At 46.2% G+C, this 18697-nt stretch overlaps 2 protein-coding genes across 3 annotated transcripts in view; one reads left to right on the top strand and one right to left on the bottom strand.

Moving 5' to 3' along the window:
* The window catches only part of NHSL2 (NHS like 2), a 307160-nt gene that overhangs the window by 17208 nt on the left and 271255 nt on the right, over positions 1–18697 (bottom strand). The window lies entirely within an intron of this gene.
* On the top strand, positions 189–4864 carry RTL5 (retrotransposon Gag like 5). 2 transcript variants are annotated; one of them, XM_065916142.1, is made up of 2 exons: positions 189–3855; positions 4302–4439. In XM_065916142.1, exon 1 carries the CDS (start codon positions 514–516, stop codon positions 2233–2235), a length of 1722 nt encoding a protein of 573 aa, XP_065772214.1. In that variant the 5' UTR covers positions 189–513; the 3' UTR covers positions 2236–3855; positions 4302–4439. The 2 variants fall into 2 exon arrangements, with proteins under 2 accessions (XP_065772214.1, XP_065772213.1); XM_065916141.1 differs by having other exon boundaries at positions 191–2083; positions 4302–4864.

Below are 18697 nucleotides of genomic sequence, written 5' to 3'. Positions count from 1 at the left end.
ATTTTCCCGACCCGAGTTAGCTGCAGCTAGGGAAGGAGAGAGGCAGTGAGAGGCGCCGCCACGCGGGGGGGGGCGGGGGGGCTTGAGGGGGGCGGCACGCAGCGGCCAGTGGGCTCCCGCGGTTCCCTAAGACCCGCCCCTGCCGGGGGTGGGGGGTGGTGGCGCGGGCCGCGCTTAAAAGGCGGGGACGCGCCAGCCGCAAGATTTTTCCTCGACAGATCGTGCCGCAGTCAGTTCCCTACCTCGCCGCCTGCCTCCGCCCGCCCGATTGCCGCCTCGCTGCCTCGCCGCCCGCCTCCTCCGCCCGGCGCCTCCCGGCTCCCGCCGCCGCCCGCCCTTTGCGATCCCCGGGACGAGGTAACGCGCCCCGGGTGGAGCCGCCAGGCCCTCCGAGCTCGCTCCAGTGGGTGTGGCTCGGCCCCCCGCGCGCCCCGCCGCGGCCCCCGGCTCCTCTCACGGCCCTATCTCCCCATCCCACCCCTGCCCGCAGCCCCAGGGCCCCGGCTAGTCCTGATGTCCGAGGCGGCCGGAAATCTCAATAGCCTCCGCATGGCGAACGTGGCCCTGCGAGAAGAATTAAATGCCCTTCGCGGGGAGAACGCCAATCTGGGCCTTCAGCTCGGCAGAGCCCTGGCCGAGGTCAATTCCTTGCGGGGCAATGTCTCGAGCTACATGCGCTGGCCGGTCCCCGGGGTGCCCGCCCTTTCTGAGGAGAACTTTGAGTTCCCGCTCAGTGAGATCGACGCTGCTCCCGAGGGAGAACTGCCCTTCCTGTGCTGGCCTCCCCCGCGCACCGAGCCCGAGTATGCCCCGGACGAACTGTTGATTAGCGTGATCCAGGATTGCGGCACCTCCGGCGCACCCACCGACCCACCCCCGATGCCCAGTCCACCCCCGCCGGCGCTGCCCCCGCCCCCGGCCAAGGAGCTGCCCCCGCAGCCTCTTCTGCCGCCGCTGGAGCGGCCTGAGATAGAGCCCTTCTCGGGCGACCCAGTCTACCTGGCTGAATTCTTGATGCAGCTAGAGACTTTCATAGCCGACCATGAGGATCATTTCCCCGGGGGAGCTGAGCGGGTGGCCTTTCTGATCTCCTTTTTCGCTGGTGAAGCCAAGGACTGGGCCGTCTCAGTCACCCAGGAAGGAAGCCCCCTGCATGCCAACTTTCCGCGCTTCCTGGATGAAATCCGTAAGCAATTCTGTGGCCCCATTCCCCCAAGCGTGGCAAAAAAAGCCATCCGCAAGCTCAAGCAGGGAGACTGTACCCTGGGCAGCTATGCAGATGCTTTTCAGTTCCTGGCTCAATTCTTGTCTTGGGATGACTGCCGCCTTCAAAACCAGTTCCTCAAAGGCTTATCAGAGTTCTTCCGCAAGGAGCTCTTATGGTCAACTGAAATGGCCGACCTGGACGAGCTGATTCTCGAGTGTGTGGAGATAGAAAGAAAAGTGCGTGTCCCCAAGCCAATGCCACTCCCTGGGGTTCGCAATATCTTCTTCCCTTTTGCAGCAGATCGTAATCTCGAAGGTGAAGAGGGAGAAGAGTGCCACAGTGGGGATGAAGATGAAGAGGCACGCAGGCGCAGGATTCTCAACAAGGACCAGCGGAGGCGCGTGAGAGCAATCCAGCAAGAGACCAGGGAGGAGGAGGAGGAGAAGAGGAGGAAGAGGGAGGAAGAGATGAGGAAGGAGCTGAAACAGAAAGGAGAGGAGGACAGGGAGGAGGAGGCGGAAGAAGAGGAGGTGGAAGAAGAGGCGAAAGAAGAGGAGGAAGAGGAGGGGATGAGGAAGAAGAGGAAGAAGGAGGAGGAAGATCAGAGTAAGGATAAGAAAGAAGAGGAACATGAGGGTGGCCGTCAGGAACCTGAGCAGGAGCCTGAGCAAGAGCCCGAGCAGGAGCAGGAGACAGAGGATGAGACCCAAGATGATGACCTGGATGAGCTGATGGAGATGGAGCCCACCTATGCCAACGCTTCATCCCAGACTTCTGGCTACTATCATGAAAACTTCCTAGATGTGTCGCCTCCCATCATACAGCCCAGCAGACGGAGGAACCAGAATCGACTCCCACTTCTGGAGGGCCTTCCAGGTATCAATTCACCATTCTACAGTTCACCGCCACTGATTCGCCGCGCAGGTCGCCTGGGGCAACGCCACATCCGACGCCGTCCCCCAGTGCTCTTTCGCCTCACTCCGAGGCAGGGGGGCCACCGGGCTGCACGGGGCCGTATTCGCGTGTGAGAGCTGGAGTGAGCTGCCCCCTCCCCCACAACACACCCTTCCACTGTGTTCCCTGCCCCTGCTTTCGCTGCCACACCTGCCTCATTCACTGACCAGTACTTAAGGGAGTTCCAGACCTGCAGAACCTGAAGAAGACCTAGAGGACTCCAGACCATCCTGTGACCGTGACTGGGGAGTGACACTCGGGAAAGGAGGGCGCGGTGATAGCTGTCCTCTCAGTGTGCACTCTGCTCATACCTGCCAGGATCTAGAGAGCAGGTTTCTGGGCCTGGTCCCATAAATGAACTGGTCACCCTCTTGTATTTCCCCTCTAGTTGTTCTAAGCCCTCACCTCTCCTGTGTTAATTCACACTCTGTTCTATGGTTTAATCCTCTGGCTGGCTAACCTGGACTTCACCCAATGGCTGACTGCTCTGCCCGGGACAGGCTCCACTGAATTTCTAAAACCACTGAAGTCACTTACTAGGTATAATTGGTGGACAGCAGGATGCTACCAAGAAACGTGCCTGGAAGCCTACACTTGCTTCAGGTCACCCCTCCAGTAGGAGGGCCCTGAAGAGTCCCCTCCAATTAGCCCAGTGAGAGAATGCAAAGCCACATGTCCAAGATCACCCAGCTGAGACCTGTCTTCAACTGACTGAGCAAGCTGGTCCCACCTTCCCACAGACCATGGGCTTAGGGCCTCAGAGCTCGCCAGATCTGGGACCCTTTCCTCTTACTTCACTGCTCTCCTTGGCATCCTAGTGGACACAGCCCAATATTCCATGCCCTACTCCTTTCCTTGACGTTGCCTAAAGGGTAGGCAGTTAGGTCATGGAGGAGGAGGCGGAGAAAGCAGCAGCAACAACTCAATTTGACCTTGTAAGGAGTGACTCTTAACTTAGGGATGGTGGTCTCCTCCCCTGACCAGGCCTTGGACTGCAGTCTCCAGCCATAGGTCTTGGCAGAAGATTTGCCATCCTTGGGGTTCCAGAGGTGGCTTAATTGGCCTTTCTTTCCCAGAATGCCAGAGAGAGAGAGAGGTCCAAAGCCTGCTCTTCAACTCCAACGTGAAGGACTCCTTAGTTCTGAGAGGAGAGAGGAAGGTTCTCTCTACAGAGACTGTGCCTCCTGCAGCTTTGCAACCGGGATGACCTCATGTCTCTCACATGAGGGGCAAGCCATAGTCTGATGCTGGGCATTGAGCAGATGGTGAGGTTTAAGAGATTGACTGCCTCTTAGTAATTCCTGGGGCTTCTGGGTCCTAACCTAGGGGCCTTCACAGAGACCTGCTGCTGGCTTTGGGTCCAGAAGACATGGTTCTGCAATGAAAAGTACATACTATGTTACTCTGGCCACAGAATGACAGCCAGATCCACTGATGGCCTGAACTGCCCTCCACACTGGGCTTCCTGCACAGGGCCTGGTAGCTGGGCAAATGCAGCCAAAGTATCTGTGGTCAGAGGGAAGAAAACATAGTAAATTAAACCTCTGTTCCTCACTGGAGTCTGACAGATAACCTCAGCCCAGCCTTAGCATTTTGAGCTCAGAGGCAAGAAAAAGAAGCAGGAGGAAGAGGAGTCACAGAGAAACCCAGTCCTCCGACTGGTTTCCGGTGAGGTCTCTATTCATCAGTGGGAGGTAAGAAGTACTTCTGTTGCTCACACATTTCTCAGCCTGGGGATTGGTGGAGCCAGGCTCCTATAACCTGTAGCTATCTTTTAAAAAGGCTACTCCCTCCTCCAAAGAGAAAAGTAATACATAATCATTATAGAAAATTTGGCAAATAGAGAAAATGATGGGGATCCAAAAGCCACATTCAGAATCCCACCACACAGATGAGCCACACTCTTAACACTTTGCTGCCTTTCTTTCTAGTGTGTTCTTGCCATGTCTTTTCAAAGCTGAGACCTGCGAGCTCTTGATCAGCAGGATTTAAAATGGCTGCCACCTATGCAATCACGCAGACTGAATAACTTATTTGAGCTTTCTCCTAATGTGTTGGACACGTCAATTGCCTGGTTTTCCCCATCCCCACCAGTTCAAAAGTAAATAACCTTGTAAAGAAAATTTTGTCTGTTTTTCAGCTATTTTCTCAGGAGAGAGTTCCAGAAGGAGGCCTGCCATTCTTCAAGACTGTGGACTCTGTTTGCTGATGGCCAACATGCTGGCCCTGCTGCCCATGTCTCTGTCAGAGAAGTCCAAAGGACAGGTGCCTTGCACCCACACTTACAGGGACCCCTCATCACAGGCCCTGCCTGTTCCCATGGTGCTTTTCATCCTGAGCCCATGTAGCCTCGGCCGGGGAAAGAGCAGATGAGCAGTGAGCTGGTTTATGGCCCTCTGGTGGCAAGGGGGCTTGGGCTCCCCTTTGACCCTCTTCCCCTCCTTTCCCAGATCTTCAATGTTGTGATCTAACAGCCACAAGAGCTGTAAGAGAAACTATGGGCTTTGGGCTATTTCTTGGGTTTAAAGATGGGTGGGTGGGGGTGGGGGTATGCATGCAGGGGTATGAGGGCAGCCCAGGGATTCCCAGAGACCCGGGGAGAAATCGTTTGAAACCAATGTGTTATTGTGTTACTGTTGTATTACTGTGTTGTGAAGATGAGAAATTGTTCTGTATGCTAAAGCTTTCTCCTCAATAAAAGGATAAAGGGTGTGTAAAGACTGTGTTTCTCTGGGTTATTGAGCAAGTGCAGAAGACCACCTAAGGAGGCATTAGGTACTTCCCAGACACATTGCCTGGATCAACCCTAGCCTGAAGCCTTGAAGTCCTTCAAACTAAGGGCTCCAGCCTACTGAATCTGTGAATTGCAGAAGCTGTCAGGAGGGAAGTGGAGGGACTAGGCATCTTAAAAAACAGCATTAGTTCTCCACTAATATAAAGATATGAGTGACCAGCCTTACCATCCTGTAACACTGCAGTCCCCCTGGCCTCCAAACACAACAGAGGGTGCTAAAACGACTTTGGAGGGAGGGAGAGGGGAAGGAGGGAAGGCCCTTCCACTTTTTGGCACTAGATGGAGCTATGGGACATCAATGAGAAAGCTGGTGAAGATTTTTAAATACACTCTCAGAGCAAGTCCACGCAGACCACTGTCCAGCAAGAATTCACTGCTCCTCACAGACTGTGGGGTCAGAAGAAACTGAATCCCATTCTGGGATTTGCTCAAGTTTCCCAGTCATGAGCTGAATTTTTCTCACCTGGGACAGTGGGTGAGAACGCTTCTCGAGTCCCTAGCAGTGGCTCTGCCAGGCACTTCACACCCATTATCTCTTTCATCTCACTCCTCTTACAGACGAGGAAAACTGAGGCTTAGAGAGGAGAAAGCCTGGCCCAAGGTTTACAGCTACTAAGTGGTGCTATCATAGCACCACAGCTGCCCATTCCTCAGCTCTAGGGATGCTTCACCCCTCTCCACCTCCCTCCACTGGCCCTCCAACAGGGTCTATCCTGTCCTGCCCACCTCCGTGCAGACATGCTGTGAGAAACAAAGCCTGGCATCAGATGTGCGCTTGCTTTGCCTCTTTATGGGGAAGGAATAAAGGGAGGGAGGGAGAAAAGAGGGAGGAAACTAGCTTGTTTCTGACCGTGTGCCAGGCACTTTCACCACATTTCATTCCCACACTCAGTGAAGAAGGTAATGGTGTCTTCTTATAGAACTTAGGGACCTGAATTTCAGAGATACTAGGTTGCATGGTGGACTTGGGTCTTTGTGACTCCCAGATCTATACTCTCAACTCTGATACTCCAAGCCTTTTCCCAAGAAAGCCCCCTGTCATGCTCAAGCTTCAACCTGACTGGATTCTGGGTCTTTGCCAAAGCAACCAGGTGCCCGATCTCTGGAAGCTCCAGAACCAGCCAGTTCTGTCCTTCAAGGAAGGGCCTGAAGAGCAAGGCAGGCCAGTGGTAGGGCTGAGTTTATGGAGATGAGTATGCATGAGTGTGTGGCTGACAACTGCCCCTTTTGGGGAGGGACAAGGCTGTGGGGCCATGAGCAGCATCAGTGAGTACTGGAGCTCCCCTTTCTGCTTCAGGGGATCAGATAAAGTCTCCAGCACCCAATGGAGTTTCTCATGCCATTTCAGGGAAAGCTAGGTGATCTCAGATTGCATTTGTGATGGCCTGTCAAAGGAGGTGGGGGCAAGTAAGAGCAGGCTCAGCCTTGCCAACCCTTGCAGTGGGGAGCCCTGTGAGTATAGGAAAAAGAGCCCCGTATTCCAGTCTGGTCACACCACTGACTGGATTTGGGACCCTGTGTGACTCCCAATCCTGCTTAGGACATAGCTTCCTCATCCATATAGTCCCCTGGGCCCAGCACACAGCTATCCAGCACAGGTATTAGCATTTCGTGATCCACACAGTAGGACCACAACCCTAGGTTAGTACATAAACAAAGAAGTGAGTGAATACGTGGGCTGCTGGATGGAGAACTAGAGGTAGGCTGCCAAGGGCATTAGCAGATGGTATTAAGTTAGAGGACTAGAGGACCCCCTCCAAAATGGAATCAGGAGCCACCCCCTCCCAATCTAACTTAGAAGGATGTGCTGAAATGACCTTTACTAGGTACACCTGTGAGATCTTGCAGTTAAGTTCACAAAATCATCTGCAGAAGCCTGAGTGGGGAAGATGTGGATGAGAAGAAAGGTGTGAAAAAAATCTTGAAAGTTGATGGGGGCCTGAGGTGGTGAGGGCTCAGGATGAATCAGCAGAGTGCCATGGGTGCCAGAAATGCTAATACCTTCCAGGGCTTCTGCAACAGAGTGCATGCAGGACTCAGGAGATGGAAGGCCCTACCTGGGATCCTGGCTGCCCAATGGAAGTGACCAGGTTGTATCTCACAGAAGTCCATTTGCATGCCCCAAACAAGGAAATAAAACAAAAGCCCAGAAGAGGAAGCTTAAGGTCACTTGCTCCAACTGCAGAGTTCAACTGTGAGGTCTAGAAGTTAGACATCCAGAACTCTTAGCCTCCACCCTCCACTCACACCTACACTGGTGGAATCAGAATCTCCAGGAATTTGTATTTCTAAAAAGCTCCCTAGGCAATTCTAATGACTAGCCCAGCCCAGTGCAGAAAAGAGCCTTGGGGACCAACCAGCTCAGGTGACATTTAGTGGCCAGTTTGGTTCTGAGCCTTCCCATAGAGCTCCCCAGAGCAGGAGCCAGCCTGGAGATCCTGCACTAGCATATAGTATGGGATCAAGAAATATTTGTGCAGTGATCCCCCAGCATGTAGCATGGCCTGGTGTGAGCTTCCCCCTCCAGGACACTTGCTCAGATTGCACTTCCTGAGAGAGGTGTGCCATAAGATGGGCCTGGCCTTGAGAAACCAGGTCCACCAGAGCCTAGGCTGCCAGAACTGACTTCCCTGGGGCCTTGACCCCTCCCAGGGGATGGAGAAAGGCATTAACAAGGCAAGAGTTTATCTCTAAATAGGAGTAGGGGCTCCACCTCCGGCTAGCACTTCCTGCTTCCTGCCTAGACTAGGGAAAGCTCCACAGATCACTTCTCCCCAGGGACTCCACAGACAGAAACACAAAGCCCAGGGTTCTTCGTTGCCCTGGTAACAGCGGGACCTACTTGGAAGAAAACAGTCTCTGAAAGGCCTAGGAGGGTGGATATTTCCTTTGACTGAGGGCAGGCTCTGACCTGCTCTTCGAGGCCCCTCTCTCCTTCCTGCCTGGCACGCAGAGGGGTAGAGCTGGGGCCCCTCACCTCAGTTACTCTCCTAGGAGGGCAGGGCCAGAAAGTAGGGCCCTGGCTGTTTATTCTGCTCTTGGAGGTGTTAGCCTGTGAATTCATGGCGATTGTCTTCTGGCCTGAAGAAGACTTTCCAAACACAACGAAACTCGAAACTCGAGGAGGGCAAGTGCCCCCAGCAATTGTGGTCCTGGTCCCACCTCCTCCTCACCACTTAGAGCAGAGGCAGAGCCAAAGGGAATGTCAGAAGTTCCAGACTCCTCCCCTCCCAGTTTAGCCCCGCGTCATCTCTTCGCCGACTACTTAATTAGCCTCCTTGTTGATCTTGTTTGTTGTTGTTTAGTTGCTCCGTCATGTCCGACTCTTTTACAACTCCATGGACAATAGCTCACCAGGCTCCTCTGTCCATGGAATTCTCCAGGCAAGAATACTGGAGTGGGCTGCCGTTTCCTTCTCCAGAGGATATTCCCGACCCAGGGATCGAACAGTAGTCTCTTTCGTCTCCTGCATTGGCAGGCGGGTTCTTTATAGTAGCGCCACCTGTTGGTCTAACCAGCCTCTAGTCTCTACCCCTTCTAATCAATCCACTTTCTGCAGCTTGGTTGTGGGGTGGGTGGGCATGGTTCTTTGAACAGGCAAATCTGGTCCTGTTGCTGCTATATAAAAACCCTTTAACGGCTCTCCTTCCTCTATTGGAAGACTTGTGGACCAGGTTCTGATCTTCCTCAGTTCAGTTCAGTCATTCAGTCGTGTCCGACTCTTCACAATCCTATGGACTGCAGCACACCAGGCCTCCCTGTCCATCACCAACTCCTGGAGTTTACTCAAACTCATGTCCATTGAGTCGGTGATGTTATCCAACCATCTCATCTTCTGTCATCCCCTTCTCTGCCCACCTTCAATCTTTCCCAGAATCAGGATCTTTTCCAATGAGTCAGCTCTTCACATCAGGTGGCCAAAGTATTGGAGTTTCAGCTTCAGCATCAGTCCTTCCAATGAATATTCAGGACTGATTTCCCTTAGGATTGACTGGTTTGATCTCCTTGTAGTCCAAGAGACTCTCAAGAGTCTTCTCCAACACCACAGTTCAAAAGCATCAATTCTTTGGCACTTAGCCTTCTTTATCATCCAACTCTCACATCATTTGGAAAAACCATAGCTTTGACTATACGGACCTTTGTAGGCAAAGTAATGAATGTCTCTGCTTTTTATATGCTGTCTAGGTTGGTCATAACTTTTCTTCCAAGGAGCAAACATCTTTTAATTTCATGGCTGCAGCCTTCCTCACTATCTGGTTATAAATAAACTACCATCTCATCTGCCCATGCCAACCTTCTTCCCTCTTCCATTCAATTCAAACCCCAGACATTCTGAATTACTTTCTTCTTTCCTTACATACCAGACTCTTTTATGCCTCTAGCCCTTTGCATGCCCTATTCCCTCTGCCTTAAAAATTCATAAGCACTCCTGGCCCCACTCCAACTGGCGATCTCCTCTGCTCCCAGACCACTTCCTTCTTGATGCTGCTTTCACTGCCCAGACAAGCTCATCCATTTCTGAGTCCCCAGTCGCTCCCCTTGCCCCAACTCCAATGCTCTGTAAGGCTTGAGTAGAGGCTGGTTCATGACCCTAAATGAGCTTGGTATTCATTTGTCCCCTTCCCATGTAGGCGCTGCACTGGCAGTAGACTTTGGGAGGATGGGAGAACTGGCCTCCTGAGATCTGGCTGCGGCCTGATGGTATGCAAGTGGAGCTGGAAGCACCCTCTTCCCCCCATCAAGCTGGAGGTATGGACAGTAGGAATAAGTTGGGGAAGAGAACTCAGGAGTGTGCAGAGCTTGTTGTTCATCCCCAAATGACTACTCCCTTGATGGTCCCCATCTGTTTGGGGGAGACAGGCAGTTGCTTCTAATCAGCCATGTGCTGAAGAGAGACCTCTGCTGGCCTTGAGAGTCACACAGACCTGGCTTTGAACTCTGGCTCTACCATTTCCTTGTGTGTATCCTTGGGTCAGTCATTTCACCTCTCTAAGCTCCAGTTTCCTTTTTCTAAAAACAGAGATAGCAATAGTATATATGTATATATATATATACATATATATGTATATATATATATTAGAAGATATATATTAGTGAGATAATCAATATGAACAACAATAATAAAAATAACTAATACTTATGAGCAGTTACTATTTGTTGGGGACTAAGTGCTATTAACTCATTGAGTCATTGCAAAAACCCTATAAAAGTAGGTAAGTCGGTAGTGTTATTATTTCCCACTTTGCAGATTAAGAAGCAGCAGGGAAATTTGAATTTGCTTAATGTCACAGCACTAGCACACAAGTGTTTTTGAGCCCTCCAGTAAGACAGAAAGTTTTGTGGATCAGAAATGAAGCCAGTGGAGCAGGAGAGCACCAAGATATAGGGCAAGGGTCTCAGTCTCTTTTTGGTCATCGGTCCCTCTAGCAGTTTGGTCAAACCTCTGGACGTCTCAGAATATGGTTTTCAGATGCATAAAATATAATGTGTAGAATTACAAAGGAAATGAATCATATTGAAATGGTTATAAGAATACTTTTAAGAAATTGTGATCTAGTTATATTACTTTAATAATGCATTAAGTTACAAGACTGAGTGGCAAGTCTATAGATTAGAGGTTTTGAAGTGATGATGAGCATAAATAACTTTTCGGAGATACAATAACTCTAATCCGATATGAAAATATTTGTGATTTTGATCGCAGATAAAGTCACAGACACTGTTAATACTATTATGGCTTGCTGCCTACATTCCCAATTTGAGGAAATGCTAAATTTCTGTTAGAGATTAGTGGAAAAGGATCAAATAGTTTTCCTATCCAAGTTCATAGACCCCCTAAATTCTTTCCACACACTGCTTGGAGGTCCACAGAGCTCAAGTTGAGAAGCCCTGCCCTACGGTGTCACAGAAAAGACAATAGCTGCATTTGAAGCTCTAAGGAGAAGCTGGGGGGCTGGCAGAAAGACAAGTGTGTGGTTTCTCTTTCAAGAACTGTTTACAGTAATCATGGTCTGGCAGCTCCTTCTTCCTCTTGGTCCTGAGTCAGCAGCCCAGGGTGGGGCTGAGGCTGTCACACTTGGTTTGAGTTTCAAGCTCACCACACACTCATCCCTAAGAGTTGATTTGTTGCCACTTCCTTTCCAGTGAAATCTCAGTGGGTTTTGCTCCCTTTTAAAATTTGGACTTGCTTGCACATACAGATTTCCTATTAGTCTGGAAATAATCTTTAAGCGAACATTTTATTGGCTCAAAGACATTTTCTGAGATAATAGATGCTTCTACCCCCAACACCCCAGCCAGACTTCAGGCTTGCAGAGAGGGGAAAGATCACCAACTGTGCTATCCACCCCAGACCACCAGTCAAAATTGGCACTTTCCCAAAACACCAAATGCTTTTTTCCTGACTTCCTGACTTTGCCACCTGTCAGCTGAATTCCTGCCAACCAGGGCAGCACAGTCTGGGTGCCATGGCTAAGGAGACAAATGGTCAGAACAGCAGTAGGTCTCTGGCCTTTCTAACTTGCCTCTGTTCCCATTCAAGACTCAAAGAGCACTGTTTATCAAGACCAGGCCTCAGGTCTACTCACAATGCTTTGCTTGGGGATTCTAGCTAGCCAGGGTCTGCTGGCTTCTGCTCTTCCCCAGGTCCCCATATTTATTCAGAAATGAGCAATACTTGGCTTATGGCCAGTGTGCTAAAAGGACTGCAGCTTAATTTCTAAAATGAGTGGTTGAGATTGTGATAGTCTTATGAACTATAGCCAGGGGCTAATAAAGAGGCTGGTTCACAATGAATCTGCCTCAGTTAGCCAAGGGAACAGGATAGTATGCTTTGGGGGTTTAGATTGAGAGCTTCATGTGCTGGAAGGTGAAGAAGACTTATTCTTTTGACTATAAAAGAAATATATGTATGTTCTTAGGTTGACCAAGTCTCCCAAACATAGGCAGAAAGAAACTGAGGATCAAATGAGAATTCAAAAGAACTTTGATTAGCTAGATTGACCAAGAATAAAAGTGAGAAGATCCCAATTACTTAAATCAGAAATTAAAAAGGGGACATTACAATCCATCTTACAGAAATAAAAAAGATTATAAAAGAATACTATGAACAATTGTATGACAATAAATTATACAAGTTAGATGAAATGCATAAATTCTTAGAAAGACACAAACTATTGAAAAGACACAAAGAAGAAACAAAAACTCCAAATAAATCTGTTGTTAAGTAAAGAGATTGAATTAATAATCAAAACTACCCATGAAGAAAAGCCCAGACACAGATGGCTTCTTTGATGAATTCTACCAAATAATTAAATAAGAATTAATGTCAATTCTTAAAAAAAACTCTTTCAAAATGTAGAAGATGAAGTAATACTTCTCAACTCATTCTATGAGTTGAGTTACCAGTATTATCCTGGTAACAAAAATTGATACAAAACATAACAAAAAAGCTACAGACTGATATCTCATATTATTATGGAACAAAATTCCTCAACAAGATATGAGCAAACCAAATCCAGCAACATACACATTACCATATCTGTTTTACATATCTATTTTACAATAGATAGCCGGTGGGAATTTGCTATTGACTCAGGGAACTCAACCTGGGGCTCTGTGACAACCTAGAGGGGTGGGGTGGGGTGGGAAGTGGGAGGGAGGTTGAAGAGGGAGGGGACATATGTATATCTATGGCTGATTTATGTTGACATACGGCAGAAACCAACAGAATATTGTAAAGCAATTATCCTTCAATTAAAAATAAATAAATTAAAAAAAAAAAAATAAATAAATAAATAAATTTAAAAGGATTTATCCCAGGAATGCACAGTTGTTGTAACATTTGAAAATCATTTTATGAAATACAGCATATCAATAGAATAAAAAGCAAAAACATAATTATTTCAAAAGACACAGAGTAAGGATTTGACAAAATCCAACACCCTTTCATGATAAAAAAAAAATACTCTCAACCAATAGAAATAGAAAGAAAGTTTTCCAAGTTGACAAAGGGCATCTGTGAAAAACCCACAAGAACATCAAAATAGTGAAATGCTAGAAGTTTTCCCTCAAGACCAGGAATGGACAAGGGTATGCTCTCTCGCCACTTCTGCTCAACATTGTACTGGAGGTTCTAGCCAGAGCAATTTGATAGAAAAAAGAAATAAAAGGCACTGGAAAGACTGGAAAGGAAGAAGGACAGATGACATGATCCTATATATAGACATTCTAAGGAATCCACTAAAAACTATTCAAAGTAATGGATGAGTTCAACGAAGTTGTAGGATATGAAATCAATATAAAATTGTATTGTTATATACATGTAATGAACAATCTGAAGTAAAATTAAGAAAATAACTCCTTTTACAATATCATCAAAAGAATAAAACACTTAGAAAAAATTAAACAAAAGTGGTGCCAGACTTGTACACTGAAAACTTACAAAAGAAAGAAGACTGAAACAGATGGAAAGACCAAATACTAAACATTGTTAAGACATCAATACTCTCCAAAATGATCTACAGATTGAATGCAATTTGGATAGAAGTCCAGTTGAATTCCTTGTAGAAATTGACAGGCTGAGGTTAAAATTCATATGGAAATTCCAGTGACCCGAACAAACTTAAAAAAGAACAAAGTTGGAGGACTCACACTTCCCACCAATTTCAAAACTCTATGCAAAGATACTGGGAGTAGGAAATGGCAACCTACCCCAGTATTCTTGCCTGCAGAATTTCACAGACAGAGGACCCTGGTGGGCTACAGTCCATGGGGTTGCAAAGAGTCGGATACAACTGAGCACACATGCACAGTAATTAAAATAATGTGCTACTAGTATAAGGGTAGCATATAGATCAATGGAACAGAATTGAGAATCCAGAAATAAACTCATACTCATGACCAAATGATTTTTGACAAGGGTGCCAAATTCATTCAATGGGGAAAGAACAGTCTTTTCAACAAGTGGTATTAGGACAACTGGATCTCCACATGTAGAAGCATGAACTTGGGGATTCTTTCTTACACTTACACAAAATTAGACTCAAATTAGATAAAAGACTTACACATAACAACTAAAACTATAAAACTGAGAAGGAAATATAGACGTAAAATTTTGAGACCTTGGATTACACAACAGTTGCTTAGTTGTGACACATTGCACAAATAACAAAAAAAAAATAGATAAACTGGAATTTATTAAAATTTAAAAAAATTGTGTTATAAATAATGCCATTGAGCAAGTAAAAAAGCCTGGAGTTCTCTGGCCATCCAGTGGTTAAGAATCCACTTGCCAATACAGGGGACACAGGTTCCATCCCTGGCCCAGAAAGATCCCACATACCATGAGGCAGCTAAGTCTGTGCCTCACAACTACTGAGCCCACGTGCCACAACTACTAAAGCCTGCACACTCTAGAGCCTGTGCTCCACAACAAAGAGAACCCACCACCACGAGAAGCCCACACACCACAATTAAAGAGCAGCCCCCACTTGCCACAACTGGAGAAAGCCCATGCACTGCAACAAACACCTAAGGCAGACAAAAATAAATAACTAAATACATAAAAGTAAATAGCTTCCAGAATGCTAGAAAATATTTGCAAATCATGTATCTAATAAAGACTTGTATCCAGAATACATAAACTTCTCTTACAAATCAGTAATAAAAAGACAAATAACTGAATTCAAAAATGGGTAAAAGATCTGAATAGACTTTTCTCCAAGATATACAAATGGCCAATGAGCACATAAAAGATGTTCAATATCATTAGTCATTAGGAGAATACAGATAAAAAACACAGTGAGATCCCACTCCACACCCACTAGGATGGCTAGAATCAAAAAATCAGACAAATGTTGATGAGGATGTGAAAAAATTGGTACTCTTACACATTGCTGGTGGGAATGTAACATAGTGCAGCTGCTTTGGAAAATGGTCAGTCCCTCAAAATGTTAAATATGGGGTCGTCATACAATCCAGTATTTCCATTAGTAGGCATACACCCAAGTGAAATGAAAATACACATCCACACAAAAACTTGTAAATGAATATTTATAGCCACATTATTTACAACAGCCAAAAGAGGAAGCAACCTATGTGTATCAGCTGATGAATAGATAAAAAATAAACAAAATATGGTGTAGCCATACAGTGGAATGCTATCCAGTTGTATGCTAAAGCCTTTGACTGTGTGGATCGCAAACTGTAGAAAATTCTTAAAGAGATGGGAATACCAGACTACCTTACCTGCCTCCTGAGAAACCTGTATATAGGTCAAGAATCAACAGTTAGAACTGGACATGAAACAACAGACTAGTTGTTTTTGTCAAGGCTGTATATTGTCACCCTGCTTATTTAGCTTATATGTAGAGTACATCATGTGAAATGTTGGGCTGGATGAAGCACAAGCTGGAATCAAGATTGCCAGGAGAAATATCAATAACCTCATATATGCAGATGACACCACTCTTATGGCAGAAAGCAAAGAGGAACTAAAAAGCTTCTTGATGAAGGTGAAAGAGGTGAGTGAAAAAGCTGGATTAAAACTCAACATTCAAAAAACTAAGATCATGTCATCTGTTCCCCTCACTTCATGGCAAATAGATGGGGAAACGAAGGAAACAGTAAGAGACTTTATTATTTTGGGCTCCAAAATCACTGCAGATGGTGACTGCAGCCATGAAATTAAAAGATGCTTGCTCCTTGGAAGAAAAGCTGTGACAAACCTAAACAGCGCATTAAAAAGCAGAGACATTACTTTGCTGACAAAGGTCCATATAGCCAAGGCTATGGTTTTTCCAGTAGTCATGTACAGATGTGAGAGTTGGACCAAAAAAGAAGGCTGAGCACTGAAGAATTGATGCTTTTGAACTGTGGTGTTGGAGAAGACTCTTGAGAATCCCTTGGACAACAAGGAGATTAAGCCAGTTAATCCTAAAGGGAATCAACCCTAAATATTCATTGGAAGGACTGATGCTGAAGCTGAAACGCCAATACTTAGGCCACCTGATGAGAAGAGCTGACTCATTGGAAAAGATCCTGATGCTGGGAAAGATAGAAGGCAGGAAGAGATGGGGATGACAGAGGACAAGATGGTTGGATGGCATGACCGACTCAAAGGATATGAGTTTGAGCAAACTTTGAGAGATGGTGAAGGACAGGGAAACCTGGCATGTTGCAGTCCATGAGGTCACAAAGAGCTGGACAGAACTGAGTAACTGAATTGAACTGAACTGATCCAGTCATTAAAGGGAAAGAAATAATGAGACATACTACAACATCAATAAACCTTGAAAACATTATGCCACACCAAAGAAGCCAGACAGAAAAGGCCACATTGTGAATGATTCTATTTACATGGCATGCCCAGAATAGGCAAATCCATAGAGATAGTAAGTAGATTTGTGGTTATCTAGGACTGGGAAGGGGGTTTAAGGTTTCTTTCAGGGTATTGAAAATGTTCCAAGATTGGGGTGATCACTGCAGAACTCTTGTTCTTGTTGTTCAGTCGCACAACTCTAAACATACTAAAAACCGCATAATTGTACATTTAAAAATGTGTGAACTGTATGGTAAATGCATGCATTATGTCTCAATAAAGCTGTTATATACATGAAAAAGAACCTTGGTAAGTCAGAAGTGTACCACAATATCATACTCAAGTGTCAAAACAAAGGCCACAAGATGAGATCAGGGTTGTTGTTGTTTAGTGACTAAGTCTTATCTGACTATTTTCGGCCATTTTGTGCCAGGCCACTCTGTCCATGAGATTCTCCAGGCAAGAATACTGGAGTGGGTTGCCATTTCCTTCTTCAGGGGATCTTCCCAACCCAGGGATCAACTGTGTCTCTTATGGATTCTTTACCTTTGAGCCACGAGCGAAGCCCAAGATCATGGTAGCTAATTGATAAACTGCAGAAATTCTAGTATGTCTTAGTAGATTCCATAGTGACCATGTATCAACAGATATGCTACCATTTAAAAGTAAACGGTTACCAAGGTACAAAGAAATACTACTTGTAGAGATCTTAGTAAACTCTAACTGGAGAGTTGTTGTTCTAAGTAGCAGAGTTTAAAAGAGGAAAGTAGAGCTGAGAGTAGCATACGTGCCTGAAGTTTCAAACTTACTACCTACCTACCCCAGTAATCTGACCTAGACCTTGATCCTAAAGTCAGCTATTTTGACCTTATGCCAGGATTTTACAGTCCAATCAGGAGTCCCCTGGTACCTAAATATATATGTAGGTGGAAAGATGGGGATATAGACGTGCCAGCTAGTTGGACTTATTCCTTTAGAGATGGAGATCTAGTTGAAGCTCTCACCAAATATTCAGACTTTTCCAAGAAATCAGCAAGGTCTGAGCTTCCAAGACCATGCTGAGTCTCAGCTGGAATGCTTCTCCCTTTCTGAGGATGAGTTCACTGTCCAGCCCTCATGCCCACTTCCTAGCCATCTTTGGTGTCATTATTGAGGTTCTTTAGTTGGACCAGACTCTGGCTCACATCTCTTCAATTTTAACCTTGAGGGACTTTGAGTTTTGCCCTCCTGTACCTGAATGGAGACAGGGACAACATATGGCAGTCCTATACCTTGAGTGCTCTAGAGAAGTCTTTTCTTCAACTCCACCCATTGGTTATCTATGATGCAATACATTTTTCTTGTCTAATCGGATTTATTTAATATTTTGATTCAAAAGATATATTTAACCACATGCAAATGTTGTGATTAGAGAAAGAAATCACCCATGATTTTACCCTGTTCATGAGCATACACAGTTTTACATAAGTACAATAACAGTAAGGATACAATTTTGTACCATTTTTTTTTTACTTATCAAATCATAGAAACTTTATGACCCTGATTTTTACTTAGAATCACTGTCATGCTGAAGGAGCAGACAGAAGCCCTAGGCTCCATTGTTTCCAACAATAACAGTTGTTAACATTTATAAATGTTACACCAGGCAAAAGGAGAAGAGGGTGGCAGAGGATGAGATAGGTGGATGGCATCACCAATTCAATGGACACAAACTTGGGGAAACTCCGTGAGATGATGAGGGACAAGGAGGCCTGGTATGCTGCAGTCCATGGGGTCACAAAGAGTTGGATGTGACTTAGTGACTGAACAACAACAAAAACAGCATTTATAAATATAGCTCCTTACCATGTCCCAGACATTGGTCTAGGCACTTTGCAAGTTTAATCTTGCAGGGTTGTTGTGAACCCTGTAAGGCAGGTACTATTATAGCCTCCATTTTACAGATGAAGAAACTGAGATACTGAAAAGTTAGGTCTTTTGTCCAAAGTCATAGCTAGTAACACAGGTTGCCTGGTGCCAGAGTTTGTGCTCATAACTCCCTCAGTGAGTCTCAGACTTCACTGAGAATCATAATTCCATGGAGGGCCTCTTAAAACACAAATCGCTGGGCCCCACTCCCAGAGTTTATAATTGAGTAGGTTTGGAGTAGAGTCCAAAATTCTGCATTTCTCACAAGTTGCCAAGGGATGCTTATCCCTTGGTGTGAGAATCACATTTGGGAACCACTGCCTCCTGAGAGCAGCATGCAAGTTAGGTACCTGGGTCCCCAAACCAGTCCTTACAGGAAGGGGGCATTACTTGCTACCTGCTTCTTCTTTCCTCCCTATTCCCTCTGTAGGACATCCACCCAGGAGCACCATGTCACAAGGGGGTTGCCTGAAGAGAGTGCATATTCATGCCAGTCTCAGACTCAATTAGCTAA

The sequence above is a fragment of the Muntiacus reevesi genome, chromosome X (genome assembly GCF_963930625.1).
Source record: "Muntiacus reevesi chromosome X, mMunRee1.1, whole genome shotgun sequence".
Classification (NCBI taxonomy): domain Eukaryota; kingdom Metazoa; phylum Chordata; class Mammalia; order Artiodactyla; family Cervidae; genus Muntiacus; species Muntiacus reevesi.
This window is presented reverse-complemented; position numbering and strand designations above follow the sequence as displayed.

Excerpts from the sequence above, each read along its gene's own strand:
- RTL5 (XM_065916141.1), top strand. The coding sequence starts at position 514 with ATGTCCGAGGCGGCCGGAAATCTCAATAGCCTCCGCATGGCGAACGTG. Across the intron at positions 2,084-4,301 it reads ACTTCTGGAGGGCCTTCCAG|CTATTTTCTCAGGAGAGAGT; the intron begins GTATCAATTCAC and ends TCTGTTTTTCAG.